Below are 27,323 nucleotides of genomic sequence, written 5' to 3'. Positions count from 1 at the left end.
TAAAGAACCGAAAAAACTGTATGTTTACAAAATTCATTTATACTTTTTCATTTCTGTTCTTCAAATACATTATTAAGTTTTGCTGCTCCTTTTTGATCACCTATAATCCAGAGAACTATCCAGTGGCAGCCTTATAACACCTTAACTACTTCCCGCCCAGGCCAATTCTGGCATTTCTCTCCTGCATGTAAAAATTATCCTTTTTTTTTTGCTAGAAAATTACTCAGAAGCTCCAAACATATATACTTTTTAAGAAGAGGCCTAGAGAATGAAATGGTTGGGGTTGCAATTTTTTATATCACACGAGATTTACGCAACAATTTTTTAAACGCAATTTTATTTTGAGAAAAATACACTTTGATGAATTTTAATGCAAAAACACTTTGATGAATTTTAATGCAAAAAAAAAAAAAATACAATATACAGTAATCCCCCCTCCATCGCGGGGGTTACGTTCCGGACCCACCCGCGAAAAGTGAAAATCCGCAAAATAGAAAGACCCTATTTAAATACACCCTAGGCATGTTTTGTTAACTTTTTAATAGCATTTAAAGGTCTTTAAACAAACTTTTAAGCAATAAAAACACATACTGTACTGTACAGTATAGAGAGAGAGCAAGAGCATTGTAAAAACACAACTACTGTACTGTATTGTGCTAACAGTACAGTACTGTACTGTGTACTGTACAGTAGTAAAAAAAGAGTACTGTACAGTACTGTATAGAGAGAGCAAGAGCATTGTAAAAACACAAAACTATTGTGCTAAAAGTACAGTACTGTATAATGTACAGTAGTAAATAAAAGAGTACTGTACAGTATTTGTACAGTACTGTACTCAGCAGAAAAGAAGATGACGATAAGCAGCAAATAAGAGCAGCTACTGTCCTTTTGAAGGCGCAGGTTCAGCAGGCGCTTCTTTTGGTGTAGGTGGGTTGTCTTCTTGCTGCTCCAGGACCTCCACTTCTACATCAGAGGTGCCTGTGGAGGTACTTGGGGTGGATGTGGCCTTCTTCTGTTTTGTGAAGAACATATATAAGTTATAGGCAGTTGCTGGGCGTGTTTCTTCTTTTGGGCGAGGAGGTTCTTGTACACCTGAATGGCTCCATCAATGCTGTTTTGGAACTGCAGTGAACGAACCATGTCAGGATCCCAATCAGCTAACATCTGTTTCAGGTCATTGGCCGTACGCATGACCCTGCCAAGGCGCTCAATTGACAAGCCTTCCTCTTCTTCCTCCCCCTCATGTTCCTCTATTTCCTTCTCACTCGCTGACTTGGTGAGTTCTGTCAGATCCTCATCGGTTAGTGGAGCTGAATGGGTTTCAATTAGGTCATTGACATCGTCCTGGGTCATATCCTGAAAACCTTCACCTCCTAGCAACTTCGCCAGCCTAATTGATTTGTCCACAGCTGAATGATGAACTTCGTCAGGAGAGAACCCTTCATATTCATGAATAATTTCTGGCCAAAGCTTCTTCCAACAGGCATGCAGGGTCTCCTTCTTCATCTCCTTGAGGGCCTTTTGTATGTTCTCCAGACAAGTTGCAATGGTGTAATTATGCCAGTAGTTCTTCAAATTGAAATTATCATCATTGTTCATGGATTCAACAAAATGATTGAAGGAGTTGCGAGTGTACAGCGCCTTGAATGCTCGTATCACACCCTGGTCCATAGGCTGAATTAAAGACGTGGTGTTGGGTGGAAGGAACTCAACTTGCACTCCTTCGTACGATAGATCCATGGCATGGCCTCCTGCATTATCCATCAGCAGAAGCACTTTAAAATCAAGGCCAAGTTCGGCAAGGTAGACCTTGACGGCTGGGATGAAACAATTATGGAACCACTCAGTTGTGAGGCGTTTAGTCATCCAAGCCTTAGGGTTATGCATCCAATAGACTGGTAGCTGGTTCTTGTTTTTATGCTTCAATGCTCTGGGGTTCTTGGCCTTGTAGATCAGGGCTGGCTTGATCATAAACCCAGCAGCATTTCCACACATAACCAAGGTTACTCTGTCCTTATAAGCCTTGAATCCTGGGGCTCGGGCTTCCTCCTTCATGATGTAGGTCAGTTTGGGCATTCTCTTCCAGAACAAGCCGGTCTCATCCATATTAAAGACTTGCTCTGGTTTGTACCCACCCTCCTCGATGAAACTCTTGAAGGTCTCATTGGTGTACCTTTCAGCAGCTTCTTTGTCGGCAGATGCAGCTTCACCTTGCAATGAAACACTCTTCAACTGATAGCGTTTCTGGAAGCGGTCAAACCACCCCTTGCTGGCAGAAAAGTCTCCTGATGAAGATGTACCTGTACTAGAAGTAGAAGGCTGATCAGGATTGTCGTTGTCTGACTGTTCGGCTGCGGCAGAGCCTTCTTCAGAGCCTCCTTCATTGGCAAAAGTGTCGTACAGCTTCTTTGCCTGTGTCCTGATGATGTTACCATCCAATGTGATGCTTTTTTTTCTGCAATCTTGGATCCAAATGGCCAATGCAGTTTCCATCCTAACAATGGTTTTATTGCGGGAAGAAACAACTCTTTTTGCAGCTTGGTTTATGGACAGTGCAGCAGTTGCCCTGATATTCTTGTCATCCTTTTTGATGTATCGAATCGTTGACTCATTCATACCATAATGGCGGGCTACAGCAGCATAACTCTGTCCTTCCTTTATCATATCAAGAAGTTTCACCTTCTCCTGAATTGTAAGGAACTTCCTCTTCTGTTTTGGCTCGCCAGAAGCCTTAGCCTTAGATGATGGGCGTTTGGGTGGCATTCTTGCGGGCATTCTTGCTTGTGGTTGGCAAAGGAGCACGGAGCACATCTGCACATGCTCCGAATCGCGTTACCGCCCCCTCTAACGTCACCGCGCTCGGTGCGGTCCACGAGCGAGGCATGCGTTCCACCACAGCCTCACTCTGATTCTCTCATTCACCGCTACATAACCGCGAAATGGCGAAATATTACCGCGATATCCGAATTAATGGGTCCTAATTAGAATAGGGCGAATTACCGGGACCGCGATATCCGAATTAATGGGTCCTAATTAAAATAGCGCGAATTACCGGGACCGCAAAAACTGAACCGCGATGGAGCGGGGGATTACTGTATAACTTTTTTGGTAAAATATAAAATATGATGATGTTATGCGAAATCAATAAGATACCCAACATGTCACGCTTTAACCGATTAAGCCCCGGAGGATTTGGCTGCTCAAAGACCAGAGCCTATTTTAAGATTGGGCACTGCGTGACTTTAACGGACTATTGCGCGGTCGTGTGACGCTGTACCCAAATGAAAGTGACGTCCTTTTTTTCCCACAAACAGACCTTTCTTTTGGTAACATTTGATCACCTGTGCGATTTTTACTTTTTGCAATATAAACAAAAAAAGAAAGCGACAATTTTGAAAAAAATAACAATATTTTTCACATTATTTTAATATAAAATTCTCATAAAAAAAAAGTAAAAATCTAAATTTTTTTACATTTTAGGCCAATTTGTTTTCTGCTACATATTTTTGGTAAAAAAAAAAAAAAAACGCAAAAGGCGGATTTTGATTGGTTTGCGCAAAAGCTATTGTGTTTACTAACTAGGGGAAAGATTTGTGTCATTTTTATTGTTTTTTTTTTTAACGAGTAATGGCGACGATCTGCAAATTTTTTTGCGGGACTGCGACATTGCGGCGGACAGATCGGATCCCTGACTGACATTTCTGGCACTTTTGGGGGAACCAGTGACATTACTACAGTAATCAGTGCTATAAATATGCACTGTTACTGTAAAAATGACACTGGCAGGGAAGGGGTTAACTTTATTAGTGATCAAGGGGTTAAGTGTATCCCTAGGGGCGCGATTCTGTCAAGGGGCGTGGCTTCTGATGTAACCACAGAGACATACGATCCTACATAGCAGGATCATATGATCTCTGCAGTTACATCAGGGAGAATGACAGGCTGCTTTGTTTACATTAGCCGCCTGCCTTTCTCCCTCTCCAGCGGGAGATCGCGAGTGGCCAGCGGACATCGGAGCTGCCGGTCAGTCGCACGGGGATGTCAGGGAACGAGCAGGGGCGGGAGCGCGCCCCCGGCGGTGTGTGTTTGCCCCCTAGAGGCTCGTGGGCGAGCGACGAACCGGTACGTCGCTTTGCCCAGGAGCAACAGACTGCCGCAGTATATAGTCGTGCGGCGGTCGGCAAGTAGTTAAAACTGCGCACACTCGTGGAGTGGCGCCAAACTACGGTGCTTAAAAAATTCTCCATAGGCGACACTTAAAAAATGTTTACAGGTTACCAGTTTAGAGTTAGAGAAAGTCTACCACTAGAATTCTTGCCCTCGCCATAATGTTTGCAGTGATACCTCACATGTGTGGTGCCAACACTGTTTACATATGCGGGTGCGACCTACATATGTGCTCACCACTGCACGCAAACACTGGGGACGGGGAGGTTAAAAAAAAAAAAAAAAAAAACACATTTATATTATAATTTTTTTTTTTTTTTTTTTACACTGTCCCTTTATTTTGTTTTCTTTTAACACTTTTATTCCAATCACAAGAAATGTAAACATACCTTGTGATAGAAATAAGGCTTTACAGGTCCCCTTTATGGAGACATCTGGGGGTCTATAAGACCCCAGATCTCTCCTCTACCCGAGATAAAAAATTAAAAAAAACATTGATCTCTGCTTTCCAGGAAAAAAAAAAAAAAAAATCCCTCGCTGCCTTCTTGGAGACACACACAGGTCCCAGAAGACAGCAGGACCATTCAGAAAACACAGCGCAACTCTCACATGCACAGTAGGAAACGGGCTGTGAAGCCGCAAGGCTTAACTTCCCATTTCCCCTAGTAAGGATGCCGGTGCCTGCACCCGAAGCCGATGGACAGGTCGGCTTCGGTTGAGGACATCGCGGAATCCCTGGATAGGTAAGTGTCCCTATATTAAAAGTCAGCAGCTACAGTATTTGTAGCTGCTGACTTTTAATTTTTCTCCTCCAGGCTGGAACTCTGATTTAAAGCAAAACTAAAACCATTGATTTAACTCCCTCCTGTCTCAGTAGAAGCCTGTTGAGAAGAAACGCCGTAAGAGAGGAGGCGAGTCGCGCCGCCACGGACGTCACACACAAGCCCGGTCTGCAGCCGGGATCTGTGTATTTGCCTGTTATCCACGCTCGAATCCCCCTGCTAAATGTAAGTGCAGAACTTATTCAATAAACGTTATCTCGGGGATATTATGCTATGGTCTCTTCTTTCTCTGTCCCACACATGTGATCTGTGAGAGTTAACAGAGAATAGGAACCCTCAGCAGGAAGCGGGATTTACTGTCCGGCAATCGTTTATCACTGGATCCTATCTGTGCCTGTTTTTCCCCAGTATCTGGTAAGAGGCCATCCTTATTCCACTGCGGGGTGATTTTCTTTCAGATATCTCGGCCCACCATCTAGCAGTCAGAATACTTTCTGCCTTGAACTCCAATACCTTTTGGTAAGGAGGGAAGCTAACTGGTGATGGGAATTTTTATCACGGAGCACTGGATACAGCACCTTAAGTTCATCCCTGTTTTTCAACACTTGGTGGACAATATCATGGAATCATTTTATTGGATTTTTATTTAAGATTTGTTTTCACTACAAATATACAGGTGGTGACATTGTACACAGCGGATGATATCACATTTGGACTTTGGTTCCTTATTTCACACGCATTGGTTTATGCATTTGTGTATTTAATTTTCACATATTATTGTATATGTTTTGTCACATAATTTGTGAATTGTTGATTTATATATAGCGCACCTTCATTTTTTCATTTTTTAACTCTCACATGCACAGTAGGAAACGGGCTGTGAAGCCACAAGGCTTAACTTCCTGTTTCCCCTAGTAAGGATGCCGGTGCCTGCACCCGAAGCCGATGGACAGGTCAGCTTCGGGTGAGGACATCGCGGAATCCCTGGATAGGCAAGTGTCCCTATATTAAAAGTCAGCAGCTACAGTATTTGTAGCTGGTGACTTGTAATTTTTCTCCTCCAGGCTGGAACTCTGATTTAAAGCAAAACTAAAACCATTGATTTAATGGTTTTTCCGAAGCAGTTTATATTCAAGGTATGCCATGAATGGCAACTGTCACAGTCTCCTATTTTCCCAACCGCAATGTCAAGCCATCAAATGTCCACTGTCATAACTGATAACATGTGCAGCACGAAAGCAACTGCAGATCAAACAGAGGCAAAAAGTCCCAATACACTAGATAAAAAAAAAATTTGTTCGTTTTTCATCCATTGAACGATTTATCATTTAAAATGCAATCATTACATGATGGCACTATCCTTTGCTCTGACGACCAAGTGTTCGGTACAGGGCCTGACTGGGAATAGAAACCAGCCCTGGAAATAATTTCATACCAGCCCCATAGTATTATCATATCGGCTCAACAGCAGAACGTCATTATTTTCTTGTCCATAAAAGGGAAAACCATGCATTTTAAAGCACATTTGAAAAGTGTATTATATGTAGATAAGACAGATGTGTTCTGGCAATATATGCTACAGCATAGCAACACAGGACAGATGGTCAGAGGATGCATATTGGATGGAACAGGAGACATCTTAGGCTGTGTGGACATGGTACAGGAGATGTCAGGGGTTGTGCGGGCATGGTACAGGAGATGTCAGGGGCTGTGTGGGCATGGTACAGGATAGAAACACAGGACAGGTGGTCAGAGGCTGTGCATTGGATGGGACAGGAGAGCAAAATATGACAGGTGGTCAGAGGCTGTGCAATGGATGGGACAGGAGAGCAACATGTGACAGGTAGTCAGAGGCTGTGCAATGGAAGGTAGAGAACAGGTGATCACTGACCAGAGGCTGCAGAGGCCGGAGGTCCTATTGCCCGGCCGGCGGGCTGGCACGCACCACCATGGAGACGAGTGGAAATACATTTAAAAATGGCGCCGCCCGGCACCATTACATCACTGGATTTGCGCATGCGCTGTATGGCCAAAAATGCCGAAGCATGTACAGGCTTTCCCGAGCCCGGCCATCTTCGGAACGGCGCATGCGCAGTTTCCATGTCAGCCGGGCCAGGAGACATGTTCTTTATGGGCGCCGCTGCCCTCAAAGCGGCCCCAGGACAGGCAGACTTGCCGGCCTACCGGGAAATTTCCCGGGAGGCCAGTCTGGCCCTGGTTCGGTATTCAAAAACAAGGTCAAATTATTTTTTGTATAGTGTATGGCTAGCATAAGATGGCAGCTTCCTTGGGTGCAAAGGATAGGTGGGTTTAGTTCTGTTTTAAGCAATTAACACTTGTCCCAAACTTCATGGCATCACAGCATTTAGATTATGTTAACCATGGCAGGATTGTTATCACAAACTTTCACACCTTCAGTCATGTTCTTGGACAATCAACATCTGCCTTGACACATCTCATGACACTGTGGTGATTGAATTAAAGTGACAGACCTTAAATATAAAGGCTGGGGTATGTTCCCAATACTCCTTTGAAACTGAGGAAGACATTGGATGAATGGTGACCCATCTTCAACATTACTAAACAAGTCCAGATGAATATGACCTACTTTTACTAGCTATATCACCTGGATTAATGAGAACCTTTATAAATGCCGTATGCAGTATTTCAGCCTACCAGTCCTTATATGTGGAGGCTGCCCTAGATTTTATTTTTAGGCCTTTATTGTTTCTTGATGATCCTGCCAAGACTGGGTAATCAGACCACTAGATTTAGGACAAGATCAACAGGTATTTTTTCCACTTGTCAAACATTAACGTAACGTAATTTAACGTAACGTAAAACATAACATAACATAATGAATGATATATTTAATAGACCAAAACTAAGAAAATAAGTTCATCATTTGGGTTTACAAAAGCTTTGAAACAGGGGTGTGCAACCTGGGGCCCAAGATGGTTATAAATGGGGCACAACATAAAATCATAAACTTACTTAAAAATGTAGAATTGTTTGGGGACTTTTATGTAAAAATGCATTTACACATTGAAAATACATGCAGATGAAGAAGAATTTGACAGTGTCTCTTTACTGGACTTTTAGAAGTTTTATTTTCTCACTTCCACTCTTCACAATCATGCCTTGAGAAATCATTGAGAAATTCTAATACATCCATCGATATTGATGTGCTAGTTTATCAAAAATAGTGTGAAAATATCGCACTAGTTTTATGTTGACCTCTTTTATAATAAAGAATATTACAAAAAAATGAAATATTATTACTCAGATAGGTATATTATCTATATCAGTGATCGTTAACTTGTGATCTGCCTGATTTTTCTGCTCATCAGCTACCCTTATTGTTAGGCTGGCCATATACTGTACAGTTAAACATTTCTGCTGGTTCAGCAGGTGCTGGCCAAGATTCAAAACCTTTAATGGGCAGGCTGAATGTACCAAGCTGATCGATCGACCTGGTTACAACCAGCCTGCCAGGTTCTCTTGCGATTATCGCTAGCTGTTGCTATAGCCGCTAACGATAATCACTGTCATCTCCTCGCAGGAATGATTTTCCCTGCCCCCCCCCCCCCAGCTGGGAGAACCCAATGGCCCGACACGATGGATTCCCACATCAGCACTGTCTGTGTTGATGGGGGAATCGAGCGAATTGCAGGAAATTTCCTCCGTGTATGGCTGGTCTTAGTGTATTTTATGTGTGGCCCAAGACAATTCCTCTTCTTCCATTGTGACCCAGGAAGGTCAACAGGTTGGACACCCCTGCAGCATTACAGAGGCTGTTTGATAAGTGTTTGAAAAGTTCTGAAATGTTAGATTTTAAATCTCACCTTTTCCAGCTCGGAGATCTTCCTCACCAACCTCTGTTTGCTCCATTCGTTGTACCCTAAGCAGAAAATACACATCAGGGTAAAACATATGGACAACATAGCTACAGAGAAGGATGTAGCTATGACAGCACTCTGTAGACTGCACATTGCTGTGAATACAATACATCTGAATTAGCTAACAAAATATGAACCTTCCTTATATGATACAATTGGTATTTAAAATTCCTGTATATAGTACAAGCTCAGGCAACCCAAAACCACTGGTTGTATTATGTAGGTGTAAGGGCCCATTCACACTGAACGCAGTGGGATGCATTTTTGACTGCACTCCAACTGCATAAGTAGTCTTAAATCAAGGTAATCCTATGGGCATAGTTCACATTATTGCAGTGCAGTAAAAAAAAAAAAAAAAAAAAAAAAAAACAGAGCATGCTGCATTTTTCCACACTGCAAACGCACAAAAAATCACAAAAAACACACACAAACGCATCACGGTGCACAGAGAGGGCCAAGGAAAGAAAGAAGGAAGTGACCTCACAGGACAAATGCAAATAGAAAAATGTACATCAACTGCATGTAAATAAAACGCACATCAAATGCGTGCATACATTTAAGGGAAAAAAAACATGCAGTAGATATGCAGTTTCTAGTGTGAATGGGCCCAAAGCTGGCATGCTTGATATATCCACCAACATCTAAAAATGTCAGCAGGGAGCAGGTTCTGGCAATGCAAACCCCAATGGAATCTTATGATTTTCTGCCCAATTATCCATTAAATAAAACCCAAGATGCCTGATAATGTTTGCAGGTGACTGGCCTTAGGAACTTACAAGCAGAAATGTCTTAAAGTGTATGCTGGCCTTTGGGCATCGCCATTGGCTGGTGCAGGATGACATAAATCCTGCGCATGCACAGGAGTCAGTCCTCCCAGCACACAGGGACCGTTGCTTGCCGGCTAAGCTGAGTGTATTTTATTGCAGAAGAGAAACTGCTCAAATCTTTGGTTAAATGCCTTCAGTTCCGGCTTTAAGAGATACAAGAAGTCTTCTGATGATTCAATTAATTGTCAGCTAACTAAAACAAATGTACTCCTTTGCTGACAATTTAATGCAGAAAACTAGGAGACTAATACCATTTCAAAATGTATTTAACTTTTCTTATTAAATTGCATGCATAAATATGTATTCATGTGTTTTACCCGATTTGCATTTCAGTCTATTTGGGCAAAAGCTTTACACATCCCTAGCAGACATTACAGCCAGGATGACAACACCACTTCCTCTCTTACAGTTAAGGAACGCAGTGGTGTCACCTCTCCAGCCCTAAACTGCTGATTGGGCAGTGGAGGAGCAGTAGCAGACGGATATTATCCCTGCTCTCCCTTTCAGTCAATGTCTTCATTGTCAGCACATCTGCATGCAGCATAGCAGACTGGCAGCTTGCTGCTGTACAGGGGACTGCAAGACAAATTCAAGTTATTTACACAGTAAACCCCCGTTATATCGCGGTTCAGTTTTCCCGGTCCCGGGATTTTGCTTTTTTATTCTGTAAGACCTATTACTATTGTTTTATTAATTAAATCATTGTTCATTAAATATTTTTGTTTTCCATTGTTCTTGCTCTGTCTCTCAGTATCTTTATGTATCTTTTATGTGTTTAAATGTGTTTCTATTGTTTTAAAAGTGTGTTTAAAGACCTTAAAATGCTTTAAAAAGTACAGTGAAAGTTACAAAAACATGCCTATGGTGTATTTAAATAGGGTATTTCTATTTTGCAGATTTTCACTTATTGCGGGTGGATCTGGAACATAACCCCAGTGATGGAGGGGGGTTTACCGTGTTTGTATTAATGCTGTACTCCAGGTAAATTGATGCAAATCTGCAATCCTTAAAGCAGTAGTAAATTGTAAAGTAATAATTTGACCTAGAGGTAAGCTTATACTATTGTCTTACCTGTAGGTCCTATTGAAATAGCCTAAATTTGCACTGTTTAGTGTATACGGTCACCAACTCCAGCTAATGACGTCTCTGGCACATGTGGGGTGCTCTGCGGTCCAGGCACATGGAGTATGTCATGAATGCAGATAGCACCATGCAGCAATGGTGACTCCTGTGCACACATGTAGGAGTGACGTCATTGCGGCCCAGCCAAACAAGCAGAGATTGAGAACCCAAATGGAGGACCGAGAAAAGGATGGAAGCAGCAAAAGCGGTGACAGCTCAGCACTGGGGGGGGGCTCCGTTTTAAAGGCAAGTCTGTCAACTAGCACATAATGGCCCAAATCTAAAGGGGGGGGGGGCATTCATTAAAAAAACAAAATCTTTGTACAGTTTGCTACTGCCTTAATACATCATTAAATTTATTCTTAAATGCAAGTAGGAAGTACCTGGATTTGACCTGGTATCAGCCTCTTGCAGTCCCTGTACAACAGGGCTGGGGTGTGTGAGAAGGAAGACACGCAAGCAGCCAATTAGTTTATGTGCTGTCAAGGAGAATGCTGATAGGAGGAGAAAGCAGAATGATGAAGAGATACGCTATCATTGTGCTGCTTCTCCTTTCACTGTCCAGTCAGAGGCTGGGGTGGGTTCAGGGTGACCTAGACTCGGAGAATGTGGGTAGAATGAAGCTGGCTATCTGAGTGAAGACCTCTAGCAGCAGAAAGAAATAATGTGAGGGAAATCTCTGGATTTAAGGTGAACATTACAGCAAAAGCTGGTCTTGGTTTTGTAGCTTTTAACAGATGATTCATTTTTATCTGGTTAGTTTTGGCTGGAGCTCAGCTATATTTATTTAAAAATCTATTTAATGACATAATAACGAATACAAAGCTCCAATAATGTATTTTATATCTGTGCAGAGTTCAGCTTTAGGCACATCAGTAAGCATTTGAAATCTGAATGCTGTGAAAAAAATATATATAAAAAATTGGGATGCATCGGTACCGGGCATCTGTGCCGATACCAAGCATCTGTACCGGGTATCGGTACCGGGCTCCTGATACCAAAACCAACACTTTGCGGTGCGATTTGCGACAAAATACAAAATGAATGGGCGCAAATCGCACTGCAAATAATCACATGTGATTTGAACAGGAGTGTGGTGCGTTTCCTGTCCGAATCACATGTGATTTCTCCCACCACTCCTGCATGTTGTGTGTGTGTGTTTGTGTATAGAAAGGGAAAAGCGCCATCTAGTGGGCAGTTTAAAAATGTTAGAACTCACAGTACATATCTGCCCACATGCAAAATAATCTACAGGATGGGAGGTGCTCACAGGGCTGGAGGAGATGTAGAGGTGGTCTGCCCCCAAGCTGACTTCACTTCTGCCCTATACCCACAGGGTCCCAGAACTTCTCCTCCAGCCTTGTAAGCATGTCCAGCAGCCTGGATCTGCTATCATCGGTGGACTGGAACACCTATGTAGATTATTTTGCATGTAGCCAGATATGTACTGTGCGTTCTAACATTTTTTAAACTGCCCACTAGATGGCGCTTTTCCCTTTCTTTACACACACACAGGAGCAGTCAGGGAAATTGCATGTGGTTCGGACAGGAATTTAAATTGTATGCGATTTTTTGCAGTGAGCTTTGCACCGATATTTTTTGTATTGACGTAAATCGCACCGCAAAGTTATCGGTGAGTACTTAACCAAAAATATCAGTACTCGTACTCACCGATAAAAAAACCTGTATCGGTGCAACCCTATATAAAAAAAAAAAATCTATTTCAGAACCATTCACTGGCAAAAATGCTGTGCTCACCTTTCGTTCTGGTTGAGGTAGGCGATTGGGCCATGGCTCTGTCCAGGTCCGCTTTCAGACTCTTGTTCTCCTCCTGTAGTTCCTTCACCTGTTTGGAGAGTTTGAGTAGAGCCATATTCATGGCTTTCTGTCTCTTCTGAGAGTCTCGACTCTCTGCAGGAGGTCTGTTATTAATCAATAAAGTCAGAATCCTACCTAATAAATACTATGGAACTAGACAAGAAATATTTAAAGTTAAGCGACTTGCTGTTGATCAGTAGATGCCGTAATTACGTGTTACTCTGCCACTGTAAACAGGTGACAAAAGGTTATATTTACAGGAAGAGAAACCAGTAATGACACAAAGGGGGCGGATTTACTAAAACTGGCGCACAGAGAATTCGGTGCAGCTCTGCATAGTAACCAATCAGCTTCCAGGTTTTATTGTCAAAGCTTAATTGAACAAGCTGAAGTTAGAAGCGGATTGGTTACTATGCACAGCTACACTAGATTCTGTGTGCACCGGTTTTAGTAAGTCTCCCCTAAAGGCACTATTGGTTTCAGACCTGTTATTACTAAGATAGACGTATCATGAAATCATACTCCCCTCCGTACTGACTTTGCTTCTACCTTAAATGTACACATGATAAATTTAGGGTGATGATTTCTATCTTGTATATTTGCTGGGAGTTTAGCATTAAAGGTTTACTAAACCCAGGACACTGCATTCACTATATCTGGTCTCCCACAGTACACAGAACATGGAAATGCAATTATTTTAGCAAATATAAACTGCTAAATATCTTTTCCCATCAGCTGTATATAGCAGTATTGGGACTTATATCAGTGTCCGGGCAAGCACTGGTTAAAGCAAGCTTGTACAAGGAGTTTTCATTCTCTTCGGACTGTTCTATGAGGCTGCATGACCCCTGACCCTCTATCTGGACAGTGCTGATTGGCCCTGTGCTGATCACATGCAGCCTCCCAAAAAAAAACTCTCTAGCAATACACATCAAGGAGAGCATGTGCAGAATGCCCCCAGGGCTCTGTACTATGAATTGGGGAAGTAAAAGAAGGAGAGGATCAGAGAAGACAGGATCAAACAGCCTTTTTACAGAATTTAGAGAATTAATGCCTTAGGATACACACTGAGTATAACAATCATGCTTTACTGCATATACAAACTGATTTTACTTTTATGGGTTTACTAACACGTTAAAGTATTAGCAAGATACAACACAGCATCTTCACTGAGCAATAGTTGACTTACTTTTTTTCTTGCGTCTCAGCTTTAGCCAACAATAGCTGTAACCGCTGAATCTATAGTATAGGAGAGAACAAATTGTTCAATATCGATTATTGTTTGCACCTCCAGCCAACAGAGGAGCTGCAGATTTAAGGCTAACCAGAAGTACTGCAATTTCAAGAACAGGGCCGCCGATAATAGCAATGGGAAACTATAAGAAAATGGCCACCGGACTACACAAAGCTGGCCGCAGAGATTTACAGCGGCCCCCAGCACCTGCTCGACACCCCCAAATATAAAAACAGGAATGGCCACCCAAGGGGGGGAAAGGCATGGGTGAATAGGGGGTGGTCCACAGAAGGACCCGACAGGGAGGGGGGAGCATAAAATGGGAAGGAAGGGCACTCTGGGTTCCGACCAACCCAGGGCGGGGCCCATGTCCACCCCAAGAAACCACCAGTCCATCCGTCCAGCGGATCGGATGAGAACAGATAGACTTTCCGTTCCCATCCGATTCCCCCATAGAGATGCATGGGGACCTGACAGCTGTGTCTCCGCACACAGCGTGGAGACAGCTGTCATCCGCCTGCTCAGCGGGGGGAATCGGCAGATCGATCCCCCGCTGAGAAAAACTGAGTTCGTCTGATGGACTCCGTGTGTGTAAGGGGCCTTAGAGAATAGTCACAGTATCAGTAAGACAGATACACTTCTCAGTTATTGTATTAGTATGCCTGCAATGGATCATTGGGTTATAGGCTGTTCAGGGGTAGTATGAGGTGAATGGTTCACTTTTCTCTATAACTACTGTACATTCACAACATACCTCTTCATAGTAGGTCTCCATGGCTATTCTCATCTCTTCCACACTAGTTGTTTTAAGTTCTGTCTGCAATTTGCTGCACAAAAAAAGAAAATATTATATAGACATAAGCTAAAGTTTATACACAAGTATAGGACAGCAACAGCTGAACTCCAGGCATGATCTTTATTGCATACTTACAGTGTAATGTAAAATCACTGTAGTAGCTGTTGCTACCACAGCCATAGTTGCTATCTTCTGGGTCCTGTGTGAGTGCCTTGAATACACAGCATTCTCTGATTGGATGAGGTGAAGATTGTACTGTCACCTCCCTTCCTCATCACCTTGTTCAATCAATGAATGCCCTGTATTCACTGGAAAAAAAAGAAAAAATCAAGGTGTCCTGTGAATGGCAGCAGTGCCAGCGACCCCCTGTGGTCAGTGAGCCGTGTGGAAGCCACTCGGCACAGGACCCAGAAGATCAAGGCTATAAGTGTAGTAGTGCCAACAACTACTGTGATTGCTAGCTTCCCCAGTGGCCCTTTGAGATATGCATACTCACATTGTGCCAAGCTGGACCAAAAACTATGCAGTGAAGATCATACCTGGAGTTCAGCTTTAATGTGAGACAATGGGTTTAATTTACTAAAACTGGAACATGCTAAATCTGGTGCAGCTCTGCATAGAAACCAATTATCTTCCAGTTTTTTTGTCTAAGGTTAAAGTGGTTGTAAACCTTTACATGCACCCAGAGATGAAACAAATCCTACATAAGTTGTACATGTTCATCTGCAGTTTTCTCTACAGAATTTATTAACCTGTCTAAGCATTCAAAAAAGGGGGTGGATAGTGTAACAGAACCGTGACCCACACTGTGTTTGTGGGTTTTCATCAGTATACAGCTTCCTTCAGTCTTGAACATAGATCTCAAATATTCCAGCCGCCCCCTTACAAAGCTATCTGACAACTTAGCTTGTTCTGGAACCTTCTCCTTTATTGAACAGTCACACAGAATATATATACAGCATGGACATCCTCCTCCTGATCAGATTACCCCATCAGGTCAGGGGTTGCCTGATTACATTGTCATATGCAGATTAAATTGTATACAGAAATAGAATTAACCTGAACTAATTATCTAGCCATCTGGACAGAAACAATATGCGAGTTCATTAACAATTAACAATGGGACAGACAGGCTTAACAGAATCCACATCACACCTCTCTGTCCATCTCTGACATTGAAGAACATGGAACAGAGGCCAATGTGATTAGTTCTTTCAATCAACATGTTCAGAATCAAACAGGCCAGGAATAGTCCTCACATATTTCTCAAGATACATGGCCGACAAATATTACTGTCCCATTTGAAGTAATCCAAACCATATTTTCAGTGTCCATTAAGTACCTGTCTTTCACTCCCAGTGACGGTGAGTACCGTCACATATAGCTATAGTTACACTCGGCAGAGCTCAGTGAGGAGAGCCCTGAGAGCTGATTGGAGGGGAGGGAAGGGATACACCCCCCCCTTTACACTGCACACAGGAACAGAGCTGAGGCTGTCAATCAGCTGGAGCTTCCTTCCCTGTCACCTTTTTTCTCTTAGTGTCCAATTAAGGACCGCCCCATGTACATTTACTGGGGCAAGGTGGCCCCTAAGCATAAAATCACATACCTGTACGTGATTGTTTCCATTGGCTCTAGGGGGCGCGCGCACACAGCCGGAGCCACGCTCCCGCTGTGATTGGACATAATCAGGTTGCAAGAAAAAAAATTTATATGATTCCCCCATCAACACAGACAGTGCTGACAGGGAAATCCCTCCTGCCAAACAATTGTCTGCTCCTGGTGAAGGAGGGGAGGTGGGTGTTGGAAGCTGTCCCCACTGGGAGAAGACAGTGATTATGGCTAGCGGCTATAGCAGCCTCTAGCAATAGTTGTAAGAGAATCCGGCAGGCTGCATGTACCAAAGTTGATTGATCAACTTTGTACATTCAGCCTACCCATTAACAGTTCAAATCTTGACTGGTTCCTGCTGAACGGGACGAGATTCGAACCATGTATGGCCGGCCTAAGTGGAATACTTGAAAACCTGGATAAGGGCAACTTTCATCTGAATCTTATCAGATCTTCTCTTTGCTTCTTGACAGGTTCCCTTTAATAAATACATTTATTGTAGAAATAACAGCATTTAGAATAACTGAAACAACTAAAATAAATCTTTTCAAATACCTGAGAGCATTATCTTTCTCCTTACACTGTTTTTCGAGCTTCAGAATCTTCTGTTTGAGGGTATTTACTAGCTGTAATGGGAATGATAAACCATGAAAACATAAACCAATACCAAGAACATTTTACCAGTGCCCTTATTAGACCAGAGGGCCAAGTTTATTTCCTGGCTCAACATGGCAGCATACAATGGGTTGTGGCTCTGTCCCCACAACCTGAAATTACTGTTTAACTATAAATCAAAGACAGACCCGGCTTGCAGGATTCTTCTTTTTGTCCTCACCTGATCAAGGCTGGAGTCACGAGGTATCCCTTACAGTTTGTTGCCCCAGCCAGGTTTAGCCTCTCTTGTGTGGAAGTACTTCCTGTACAGTCTCTAAAAGAGCTATATAGTTGGAGCCCCATTCTGGTGGTCTGGGGGGCATAATTCAGCCTCTCCTGGGTTGAAATCCTTCCTGTACAGCCTCTACATGAGCTATATAGTTGGAGCCCCATTTTAGCGGAGCAGGCCTGTCAAAGAAAGCGTTAAACAAGCTTTGACGTAAGTGACAGCGTTTTCCCTTTGCTTTTCACCTCTTTTCTCTTTTTCGTGGGTGTTTCCTATTTCAAAGATGGCTGAAGCAGTGCAAATACACTCTGAGCATGAAAAGGCAGGAAGTGATGCGGCCCCTGTGGCCAGTTATCTGGGAAACCACTATTCCCTATGCGGGACTTGCTTATGGTCCTCAAGGCATAATTTCTATCCCACAGAATTGGCTACACTCTGCAATCTAACCCTGAAGACCATATTTTTGGTTGCTACAACCTCTGTGAAAAGGGTCTCAGAGCTGCAGGCTTTGTACTCAAGGACTATAAAAATATTAATTTAAACGCGCGCTCTTTACCAAAGAATAAATAAAAGTGATAAAATAAAAATGTATAATCAGAATGTGTTGCAGCTGCTGTTGCGTTAACTAAAAACTTAGATAGGTAGTAAAATCAAAATTAAAACAGCTCTAGCATATATACAAATAATCTAAAACATTGATATTTATAATGTGCAAATAGTGCTATAAATATATGCAAGTGTATGAATCAATTTAAATAAATAAAGTCCTTTCATTAAAGTGATCAATAAAATCCAAAGTGCTCCGGTGCAAAAATAAAATAGAAGGTGCTCGAGGTGACGGTGACCCCTCTCGGTTCCCCACTCACCAGAACTGCAGATATAAATGGCCTGAGATCAATGGGATATTGCACGACGAGTTCTCCTGTAGGATGCAGTGTAGTACCAGATGTTTCCTTATATAGAGCTGGTCCTAATCACCTCCATGTACCCCAAATTGAAAAAGAAGGGCCGCATATGGTGAAGTAAGTTTTTAAATAATTTATTAGAATACTCCAAGTGGAGAAAACATACTCACAAACAGGGTTAAAAAACAGGCAGTGGATAAGATACAAATTCTTGTGGACGCCGCTGTTCGCGTGCGTTCCACGGCCGATCCAGGAAGTGTAACCGGAAATGACGATGTGTCAAAAACATACCGGAAGTGCGTCAACGCGTTTCGCCCGCCTATTGGGCGTTTTCAAAGTTTGGCAGACCGAGCCAAAACTATACTCTCTCACTAGCACCAACATTGGAGGGTGCTACACACTTATAATAGGAAGTAAATTTACCGTCTATATTGGTTAAGTGAGAGAACCACATCCCCTGGATGTTGATCTAACTCTGATGACCGGCTTGGCAGCTACCTTTACATTCAGGAAAGCTGAAATCTGTGCTAGGTTGCTGCATGGATTAAGGCAGAGTCAGTCGGCATCAACACGTACAGTCACCCCCTAGGACTTAAGAGCACATTCAACTAGGGCAGTGCCAGCTCTGTGGACAGAGCAGTGCCGAGTGTCTCCTGAGCCTATTCGCAAGTCAGCAATATGGTCCTCCTAGGACACCTTCATTACACTTTATTAGGTGAACCCGCCTCACGACAGTAAAATCTAGAAAATGCATACTTGCGCTACTGACTATTACAACATTTTTTCCATATCCGTATGGCGAATTACTTCTGTGACGAGACCCTTGCTCGCTCGCTTCCGCTCTCCTGACACTCCTCTGTTTCTAGTGAGTCAGCTTGCAGATCGCAACGTCTGATGGTTCGGTCAACCAAGGATCCGGGATCCGAACTACAGCTATGTGCTGTCCGGAATCCATTAGAACAAACACCAAGCAGGCTGTATGTAAGTTCAAACAGGAAGACAATTTATTGGAAGAACACAGCACACTTTTAAACCCCGTACACACGTACCGATTGTCGGCCGTAAATATTCGGCCGACGACCGATCGGCCGATTGTAGGCTTGTTAGTATGATGCTTCCGACAGCCGACAGCGCATTTTCGGCCGAACAGAATCTGTCGTGCAGACTTTAAAATTTTTGTTGGCAAACACCAGAACGGCCGATTGTTCGCCAGTCAGTACAGAATTCGGCCGACAAACAAGACTAGGCATGCTCAGAAAAGAAAAAAACACACGGAAAGTTAACCATCACATGACATCACTTCTGCAGTTGGCTGTTGTTGGCCGACAAAATTCATGTACAGTCTTTTGCAGTTTTCAGCCGACAGGACAGCACCGGACAAAAGACGGCCGATCGTTCGGCCGACATTCGGGACGTGTGTACGGGGCTTTATACAGAATTTGAAACATCCTGCCCCCAACAACCACCTTCCCATTGGTCAATTGCACAGTACCTGCAGTTCCCCTTCAGGTCCTCCTAAGCCATGCAAATGAGGACTTGAAAATGAGTCAGCAGGGATTGGTTCAGCTTGGATAGCTTGACCAGAAGGACTGTTATGTGTAATGAGACAGAAGCCCCAGGGGGCAATCAATGTACACAATAGCCAGACACAGAACAATGGGTCCCTAACGAGCCCCCATTACACATTACTCCGAGTGTCAATACATCCCTTAGCAGACAGCAGGTGAGTTCATTAGCACACCCGACAATAGGTGAACCGAAAGCCACCTCAGACAAAAGCAACATGGTTAGACAGTCCGTCTCCTCATTGAACTTCCTGGAATGACCATATTAGGAGTTGTACTTCCTGGTCAGAGACCTTGCTGACAAATATGAAGCAATTCAAACCATCAACCATCTGTCCTTAAATTCCAGTGACGGTGAGTACCGTCACAACTTCCCATTGTATGCTGCCATGATGCGCCAGGAAAACGGAAAATTGTATATTCACCTTTCTGTAATTTTCCATTCCTGGTGCATCTTCATGGCAGCATACAGATTCCCACCCAAATGGTGAAAATGACAAAGAATGCTGCGAGCCGGGTCAGTCTTTTAATTTATAGTTAAACAGTCCTATCAGGTTGTGCGGGCGGAGCAACAACCCCCCATTGTATGCCGCCATGAAGATGCACCAAGAAAGGTGATCATACAATTTTTCAGTTTTTTTGTATATGCAAGTGCGTCTTCTATGTCAGTAATAATAAACAGAAACATCTAAGCTTTCTCGTATGAACTAAAGCCATGGAAAACGTTCACATGCTCTCTTGCTACCAGGAGCACTGTGGATATTTCTAATCATTGACACTATAGAAAATCTATTCTTTTTTTAGATACAGCCTGTCTGGTAGACTACAGTAAGATAAATGGATCAGCAAGACACAATCACAGTGCATCACTGCGAAGCAAAAAAGAGTGCCTGCATATGTAACATGCAAATATGTCTGCTCTGTCATACATAGATAATTATGAACTACAACCTGCGCCCCAGCACAAAATCATAAACTTAAAAATGGTGATTTTTATTTGTTATTCGTTTGTAAAAATGCATTTACACTTAGTGAACACATGCGATCGAAAACAAATGTAAAAATGTAAATAAATGTCTCTTTACTGGACTTTTAGAAGTTTTATCTTCCCAAAGAAAAATCTTCCACTCTATACAATCACACCTTATTCGTGGCATCAATTTTTGGCAGCGCCTACATTTGTGAGCAACTATTTTGAAGGATGAAGCACACGAAGGACAAAATTAGAACCAAAATATCCGATGAGCACTATGAGAATTAGTTGAGTTTTGCTACTACATCCATCGAACCAGACATTGATGCTTTAGTTTACCAAAAAGTGTCAAATATCACACACCTTTTAGGTTGCCCTCTTTTACTTTTATAATAAAAAAATATTACAAAAAAACTAAATTTAATTACTCAGATAGGTACATAATCTATATCAGTGATTGTTACCTTGTGATCTGCCCGACTTTTTCTGCTCATCGGCCATCCTTATTGTTAGTGTACTTTATGAGTGGCCCAAGACAATTTCTTTTCTTCCAATGTGGCCCAGGAAGGTTAAAAGGTTGCACAGACTACTGGGCACTTTTACCCCTTCCTGCCCAGGCCAATTTTCAGCTTTTAGCACTGTCGCATCTTAAATGAAAATTGCGCTGTCATGCAACACTGTACCCAAACAAAATGTTTCTCATTTTTGTAACACAAATAGAGCTTTCGTTTGGTGGTATTTAATCACCACTGGATTTTTTGATTTTTGCTAAATAAACAAATAAACCAACATTTTGAAAAAAAAATGTTTTCATAGTTTGCTATAAAAAATTTTTGCAAACAGGTAATTAACTGATGTGCGCTGATGAGGCTGCACTGATAGGCTGCACTGATGAGCACCGATAGGCAGCACTGATTGGCAGCACTGGTGGGTACTGTTTTGACTGCACTGATAATCAGGACACTAATAATCAGTGTCCTGATGATCACTGTAGATGTCCGTTTTACACAAGCTGGTCATCTGCTCTATTTTCCTATCCTTAGGCTGTCAGCATGAGAAAAGGAGTGCTGATAACTGGCTTCTTTTTACATCTGTGATCAGCTGTGATTAGACACAGCTGATCACGTGGTAAAGAGCCACTGATTGGCTCTTTACCTCAATCTGCAATCACAGAGCACGCCACCCGCGATATAGGTTAACAATCGGTGGCGGCTTTATCGGCTTTAGCGTGGTTGGCAAGTGGTTAAAGTATAATAAAAGAATTGTATTAAAGCGGAACTGAAGGGTTAAAAATACTCCTTCTGAGTGTCAGTTTTCAGGCCTCTTCATTGATCGGCGCAGGATGATGTCATTCCTGCGCAAGTGCAAGGGGCAGTCAACCCGGCACTCAGAGACTGGCCTGGCGCTGTAAGCTGAACTGTGCATGCGCAGCTCAGTTTGCAGCGACAGAGAAGACAGCAAACATGCAGGTTTTTTTGTTACAGCAAAACTTCAGTTCTGGTTTTGATTTATTTCATGTTCATCATGTTCAAAAGATGCTACACCCCTAAAGTTTACCATGGCAGTCGTTGAAATTACATTGGTCACCAAAATTCCACTCACCAAACTGTTGTCACTTTTTTTATCCACCAAACTCCGTGTAAATTCTGAGCTCTGCAGGAATAAGAAGAGAGGCAGATTAGAGTCTAAAAGGTAAGTGAGGGGCTCAGGATTGGTAAGGGCTGATACAACACACATGGGGCTCATGTTGTAAATTTCCAGAGCTGGATCAGGCTTTGGTGCGCTGCTAAGTTGCAAACTGAAACATAAAACCTAAGCGTCATCGCTGAAGAACCATTCAGCCTAAATTCTGATATAGTGCAGGACAAAACAAAAAGGAAACGCTACTAAAAGTTCTTGTACACATTGTACACTATATGATCAAAGGTTTAACACCTGACCATTACACCCTATATGAACTAAAAAATTGTCAGTACTATTACTATTTGGTAAAACCGGGTACCTGCATCCTATTATAGATTTTTTTAAGGCCAAATGGCCCAAAGGAGGGAGGGGGGGGGGGGTGGGGGCAAGGAGGATTTTCTTGGTACCACCAACAGTCATGTAAAAAAAAAGTCTTTATTATATTGTATTTGTATAAGAAAAACCATATATGGATACAATTTACAGTACAATACGAACAAGGATAAAATTACCCATTCAAGAGGCTATAATATTTGTTTTCTAACATTAAAACTACAGTTAGGCCTCTTGAATGGGTTAATTTTATCCTTGTTCGCATTGTATTGTAAATTGTATCCATATATTTCTTTCATAAAATATAATAAAGAATCTTTGTTTTTAAATTCCTGTTTACGCCTGTTGATGGTACCAAGAAAATCCTCCTTGCCCCCCCTTTCTTTTTTCCTTTGGGCCATTTGCCCTATACAAACTTTTTGGACATCCCATTCCAAACCATGAGCATTTATAGCTAAAGGCAAAATATATCCATTTTTTTTCTGTGTTCATTGGTGATATTTAGGTAACCACTTAGGTTTTGTTTTTTTGCTCTAAAAAAAAAAAAAAAAAAAAAAATACCTTCCTTACCTTCTGCTTAACCACTTGCCTACTGAGCACTTTCACCCCCTTCCTGACCAGGCCAATTTCAGCTTTCAGTGCTGTCGCATTTTAAGGCTGGGTTCACACTTATGCGATTGCAGACAGCACACGAGATGTCTGTGCTATGTGAATTCAGCTATACAGTTTGTATGGCTGAAATCACATTGCATTCGAACCAAAATGGTACAGGACCCTTTTTTGTCCGCACTGGAATCGGCTCGAATGGGTGTTCAGACCCTTGCGATCAATTCTGCAGTTCGCACTGCGTTATGCGAACCGTTTTGGGGGTGTCATTAACTTTATATTAACACCCTCATTAGTTCGCAGAGAGCAGTGTGAACTGCCTGCCAGTCTGATACAGTGTGGGAATCGCTGTGGTTCCTGCATACCATCAGTGAGAACCCAGCCTGAATGACAATTGTGTGCTTAAAGCGGAGTTCCACCCTGGATTTTTTTTTTTTAAATACCCCCGGGACAGTCAGGGCTAGTACATTCCACAATGGCTAGCCTCTGATCTGTCCCGGGTTGCACTTACCTGTTAGGACAAATACTTACCTTGAAAACGTCTTGTCCAGCGCTGCCATCTCAGATGTGGGCAGCTTGAAGCCAGCGAGATCCCCTTCGGCGTCTTCTTCCGCCTTCTTCGGTCCCACGATGCTCTGCGCCGGCCCCGACGTCACTTCCGGGTCGCGCGCGTCATCCCTCTACAGCTTCTGGGCATGCCCAGAAGCTGTTTAGAAGGGGATGACGCACGCGACCCGGAACTGACGTCGGGGCCGGTGCAGGCGCAATGATTCCTGGGAGCTATGACGTTCAGATCCCAGGAATCATTGCAGAGCCAGGAAGTGACGACGGGCCGCGGCCGAGGAAGGAGGAAGAAGGAAGTAAGGTAAGTATTTTTTCTTCGCTACGAGGTAAGTAAAAAAAAAAAAAATATGCGATTATCCATTTCTTTTTCAGGTGACCCGGAGCGAGAAGATGGAGGTAAGTATTAAATTAGGGTGGAACTCCACTTTAAGGAACACTGTACCCAAACAGAATTTTCTTTATTATTTTTTTGAGACAGATAGAGCTTTTCATTTGGTGGTATTTAATCAGCACTGGGTTTTTTATTTTTTGCTAAACAAATGCATTAATGAGGCTGCATTGATGGGCACTAATAAGGATGCACTGACAGGCATCGCTGATGTCCACTGACAGGCTTCGCTGATGGGCACTGAAAGGCAGCACTGATAATCAGGGCTCTAATGATCAGTTCCCTGATTATTGGTGTAGATGTCCCCTGTGTGGACTGCGGCTAACTGGCTTCTCTCGTCTCCTAACGCGCTGTCAGCCTGAGAAGAGAAATGCCGATAACCAGCAAATCCTGTTTACGCTGTGAGATGCTGTGATTGGACCCAACTGATCACATGGTAAAGGGCCGCTGTGATTGGCCCTTTAACCCGATCTGGGATCAGCTGTTTTACACTGATCACAGAGCACTCCCAATGTGCGCCCCGGTGGCGCACAAGGAAGCAGGATTTTGGGAGGACATCAATAGACACCCATCTGGAAATGTGCGACCGTGCTAAAGCCATCATTCCGCTATAGCGCGGTCTGCAAGAGGTTAAATAAAAATGCCAGGGCAGTATGAATACCCTTAAAATTACCCCTTTTGGAAAGTAGACATCCAAAGGTGATCTCATTTCTTACCACGATTTTTTGGAATGAAGAACCTTGCTGGTATTGAGGGGGTAAATACTGAGCTTGGTAATGGTGCATTAGATACATTAATATACAGGTCATACACGGAGGAAGGAGAAGGTTAAAGAGTTAATATACAGGCCACTAAACAGACAGGCTTAAGATAATATGTGCAGGAGAGGAGGAGGGATTAAAAAGGTTAAAAAAACATGTTCAGTGTCAGTGAAACAGAATGAATGAATCTGATTCTGCTGATTCATTCATTCTTCCCCCATTTATAGGACTATGATCACTCCCATTCCTCTTTTGTAAGAGGAAGGGGAGAGAGATGATCTATGTAAACAATAACGTAATTGTTGTGATGACCAATCACAGCGATCACATGGTATCCAGTCCCTTGGATTGGCTCGGCACAATGTTTGTGTGATTAGCAGGTGGAACAGCTGCATGACAGTATATATCCAGTTCATAAAGTAAGAAGTATCCAGTATATATCCGTTTATAAACCGGACTAGGTAAAAACAGGGCTTTTAATTTGCTGTTTGAAGACATTCCCTAGTAGAAAATGGGTTAATACATAACTTTATGGAACTGCCTTTTTACACGGGGACACATTTATGCCACGATACCAAATGTCCTTCCTCAAACTGCTACCATAAGGTTTGAAGTTCCAAATTGTCTAAAATAACTTTTAATACTGCAGCACTACTAGTATCCTTTACTGGGAACACCTCAATGAGGTGGAGTGCCCACGTACGATTGGCCATAGAGTACATGCGTGAAGGTCGGGTGTCCATAAACTTTGACCAGTAAGGTACACCCCACAAAGTCTAGGTTGTCATGGTCAGGGAAGACATCACACTGTCATTTCTCAAAGCCCATTCAGCACTAACCCTTTTACTGCCAGAGCCGTTTTTGCACACATACTTGTTTGCAAAAATATAATTTTAGGTCTGAAGATTACAACCCCCAAAACATTATATATTTTCTGAAAGCAGACACCCTAGAGCAGTGATGGTGAACCTTGGCACCCCATATGTTTTGGAACGACATTTCCTATGATGCTCAACTACACTGCAGAGTGCATGAGCATCATGGGAAATGTAGTTCCAAAACATCTGGGGTGCCAAGGTTCGCCATCACTGCCCTGGAGTATAAAAAAGTGGTAGTTTCCAATTTCTTAGGTCACACAATATTACCGCAAAAGGTCTAGGAAAAACAACATTTCAGTTAAAAATACACTAAAGTTAATTTTAGGGTACGCAAACGCTATAAATTACCCAATTTCTTGGATTTTATGAGCTTGGGTGCTTGCTTTAATTTTTTACAATTTTAAAAATGTTTTTTTTTTTAATTAACTTTATTTTTCATCACATGGGGACAAAAAGTCACCTATGTGATGATTTATTGGTGACAGGTTTTCTTCAATAAGACATCTAAAAGACCCTGGATGTCTCCCCTGTGCTCCACTGAATGTAATGCAATGCAGATCGCTAGCCGGGGACACTGACAGGTGTACCTGGAAGTGGCGTCAAACATGTCGCTTTCTGTGTCAACAACAATGAGAGGAGGAGAGCGGATGCGTGTCAGCTCCGCTCCCTACTTTTCACCCTGCGGGCGCGCTTATAGGGGAGCCTGCAGAGTATTGCACCTGCAATCAGCAGATAACAGGTGCAATGTCAGGCTCAATGGTGCAATGTCAGGCTCCTGCAGACACTGCCCACAGCTTTTTCCTCTTACCTCTGTTCAGGCTTTCTGTTTGAAAGCTGTAGGAAGTGTCAATGAAGAACAACATCGCTCACCAAACACCCTTGCAGTTCATTAACAACTACAAGCAGTCTGCTGCAGTATAACACGTTACTAAAGGTGCTTATCCTTTAAAAGAACAGTCCTTCCAATTCAGCAATGCAGGATTGTAGGTAAGATAACATATGATACACATAGCATGGGATCATTTTTTTTATTTCATTTTTTACTTACTCTGGAGGGGTCCAGCAGCTGTTCAATTTGACGATCTTTTCTATTATTTTCTTCTTCCAGCCTCCGAAGTTTTGTTTTCATGATGTCATTGTCAGATTTATGTGCTTGTAAAGACTTAAAATAAATAAATAAGCTAAAACGAATGCATGACATATACACATACTGTAATAATCATGCATTACGATATAGCCTTACAGCCTATTAAAATATAATATACACATTGCACAAAGAACACTTTAATGGGTCTATGGGGTTGATTTACTAAAACTGGAGAGTGCAAAAACTGGTGCAGCTGTGCATGGTAGCCAACCAGCTTCTAACTTCAGCTTGTTCAATTAAAGGGTAAGGGTCCTTTCACATGGTGCGCCATCTGACAAGGTCCGTTCTGCTCAGCGGGGATGACGCAGAGCAGGCGGATGATGGACCGCCTGTCCGTTCTCATCTGATCCCATCCGCCAGATGTTTCCATCCGTCCGGATTTCA

At 42.7% G+C, this 27,323-nt stretch overlaps 1 protein-coding gene across 1 annotated transcript in view; it reads right to left on the bottom strand.

Moving 5' to 3' along the window:
• Positions 1–27,323, bottom strand: part of IQCE (IQ motif containing E) — a 114,228-nt gene that overhangs the window by 54,460 nt on the left and 32,445 nt on the right. The window contains exons 8-14 of the mRNA XM_082260643.1: positions 26,841–26,954; positions 22,182–22,232; positions 16,812–16,882; positions 14,604–14,676; positions 13,805–13,854; positions 12,556–12,719; positions 8,795–8,850 (exon numbers count right to left, since the gene is read on the bottom strand). Of these exons, the coding sequence (XP_082116769.1) occupies positions 8,795–8,850; positions 12,556–12,719; positions 13,805–13,854; positions 14,604–14,676; positions 16,812–16,882; positions 22,182–22,232; positions 26,841–26,954 (579 nt within the window). The remainder of the gene's footprint in view (positions 1–8,794; positions 8,851–12,555; positions 12,720–13,804; positions 13,855–14,603; positions 14,677–16,811; positions 16,883–22,181; positions 22,233–26,840; positions 26,955–27,323) is intronic.

Source organism: Pelophylax lessonae, assembly GCF_965119305.1.
Source record: "Pelophylax lessonae genome assembly, chromosome: 6".
Taxonomy (NCBI): Eukaryota; Metazoa; Chordata; class Amphibia; order Anura; family Ranidae; genus Pelophylax; species Pelophylax lessonae.
The sequence above is the reverse complement of the archived record's forward strand: the minus strand, read 5'-3'. Positions and strand labels throughout refer to the sequence as shown.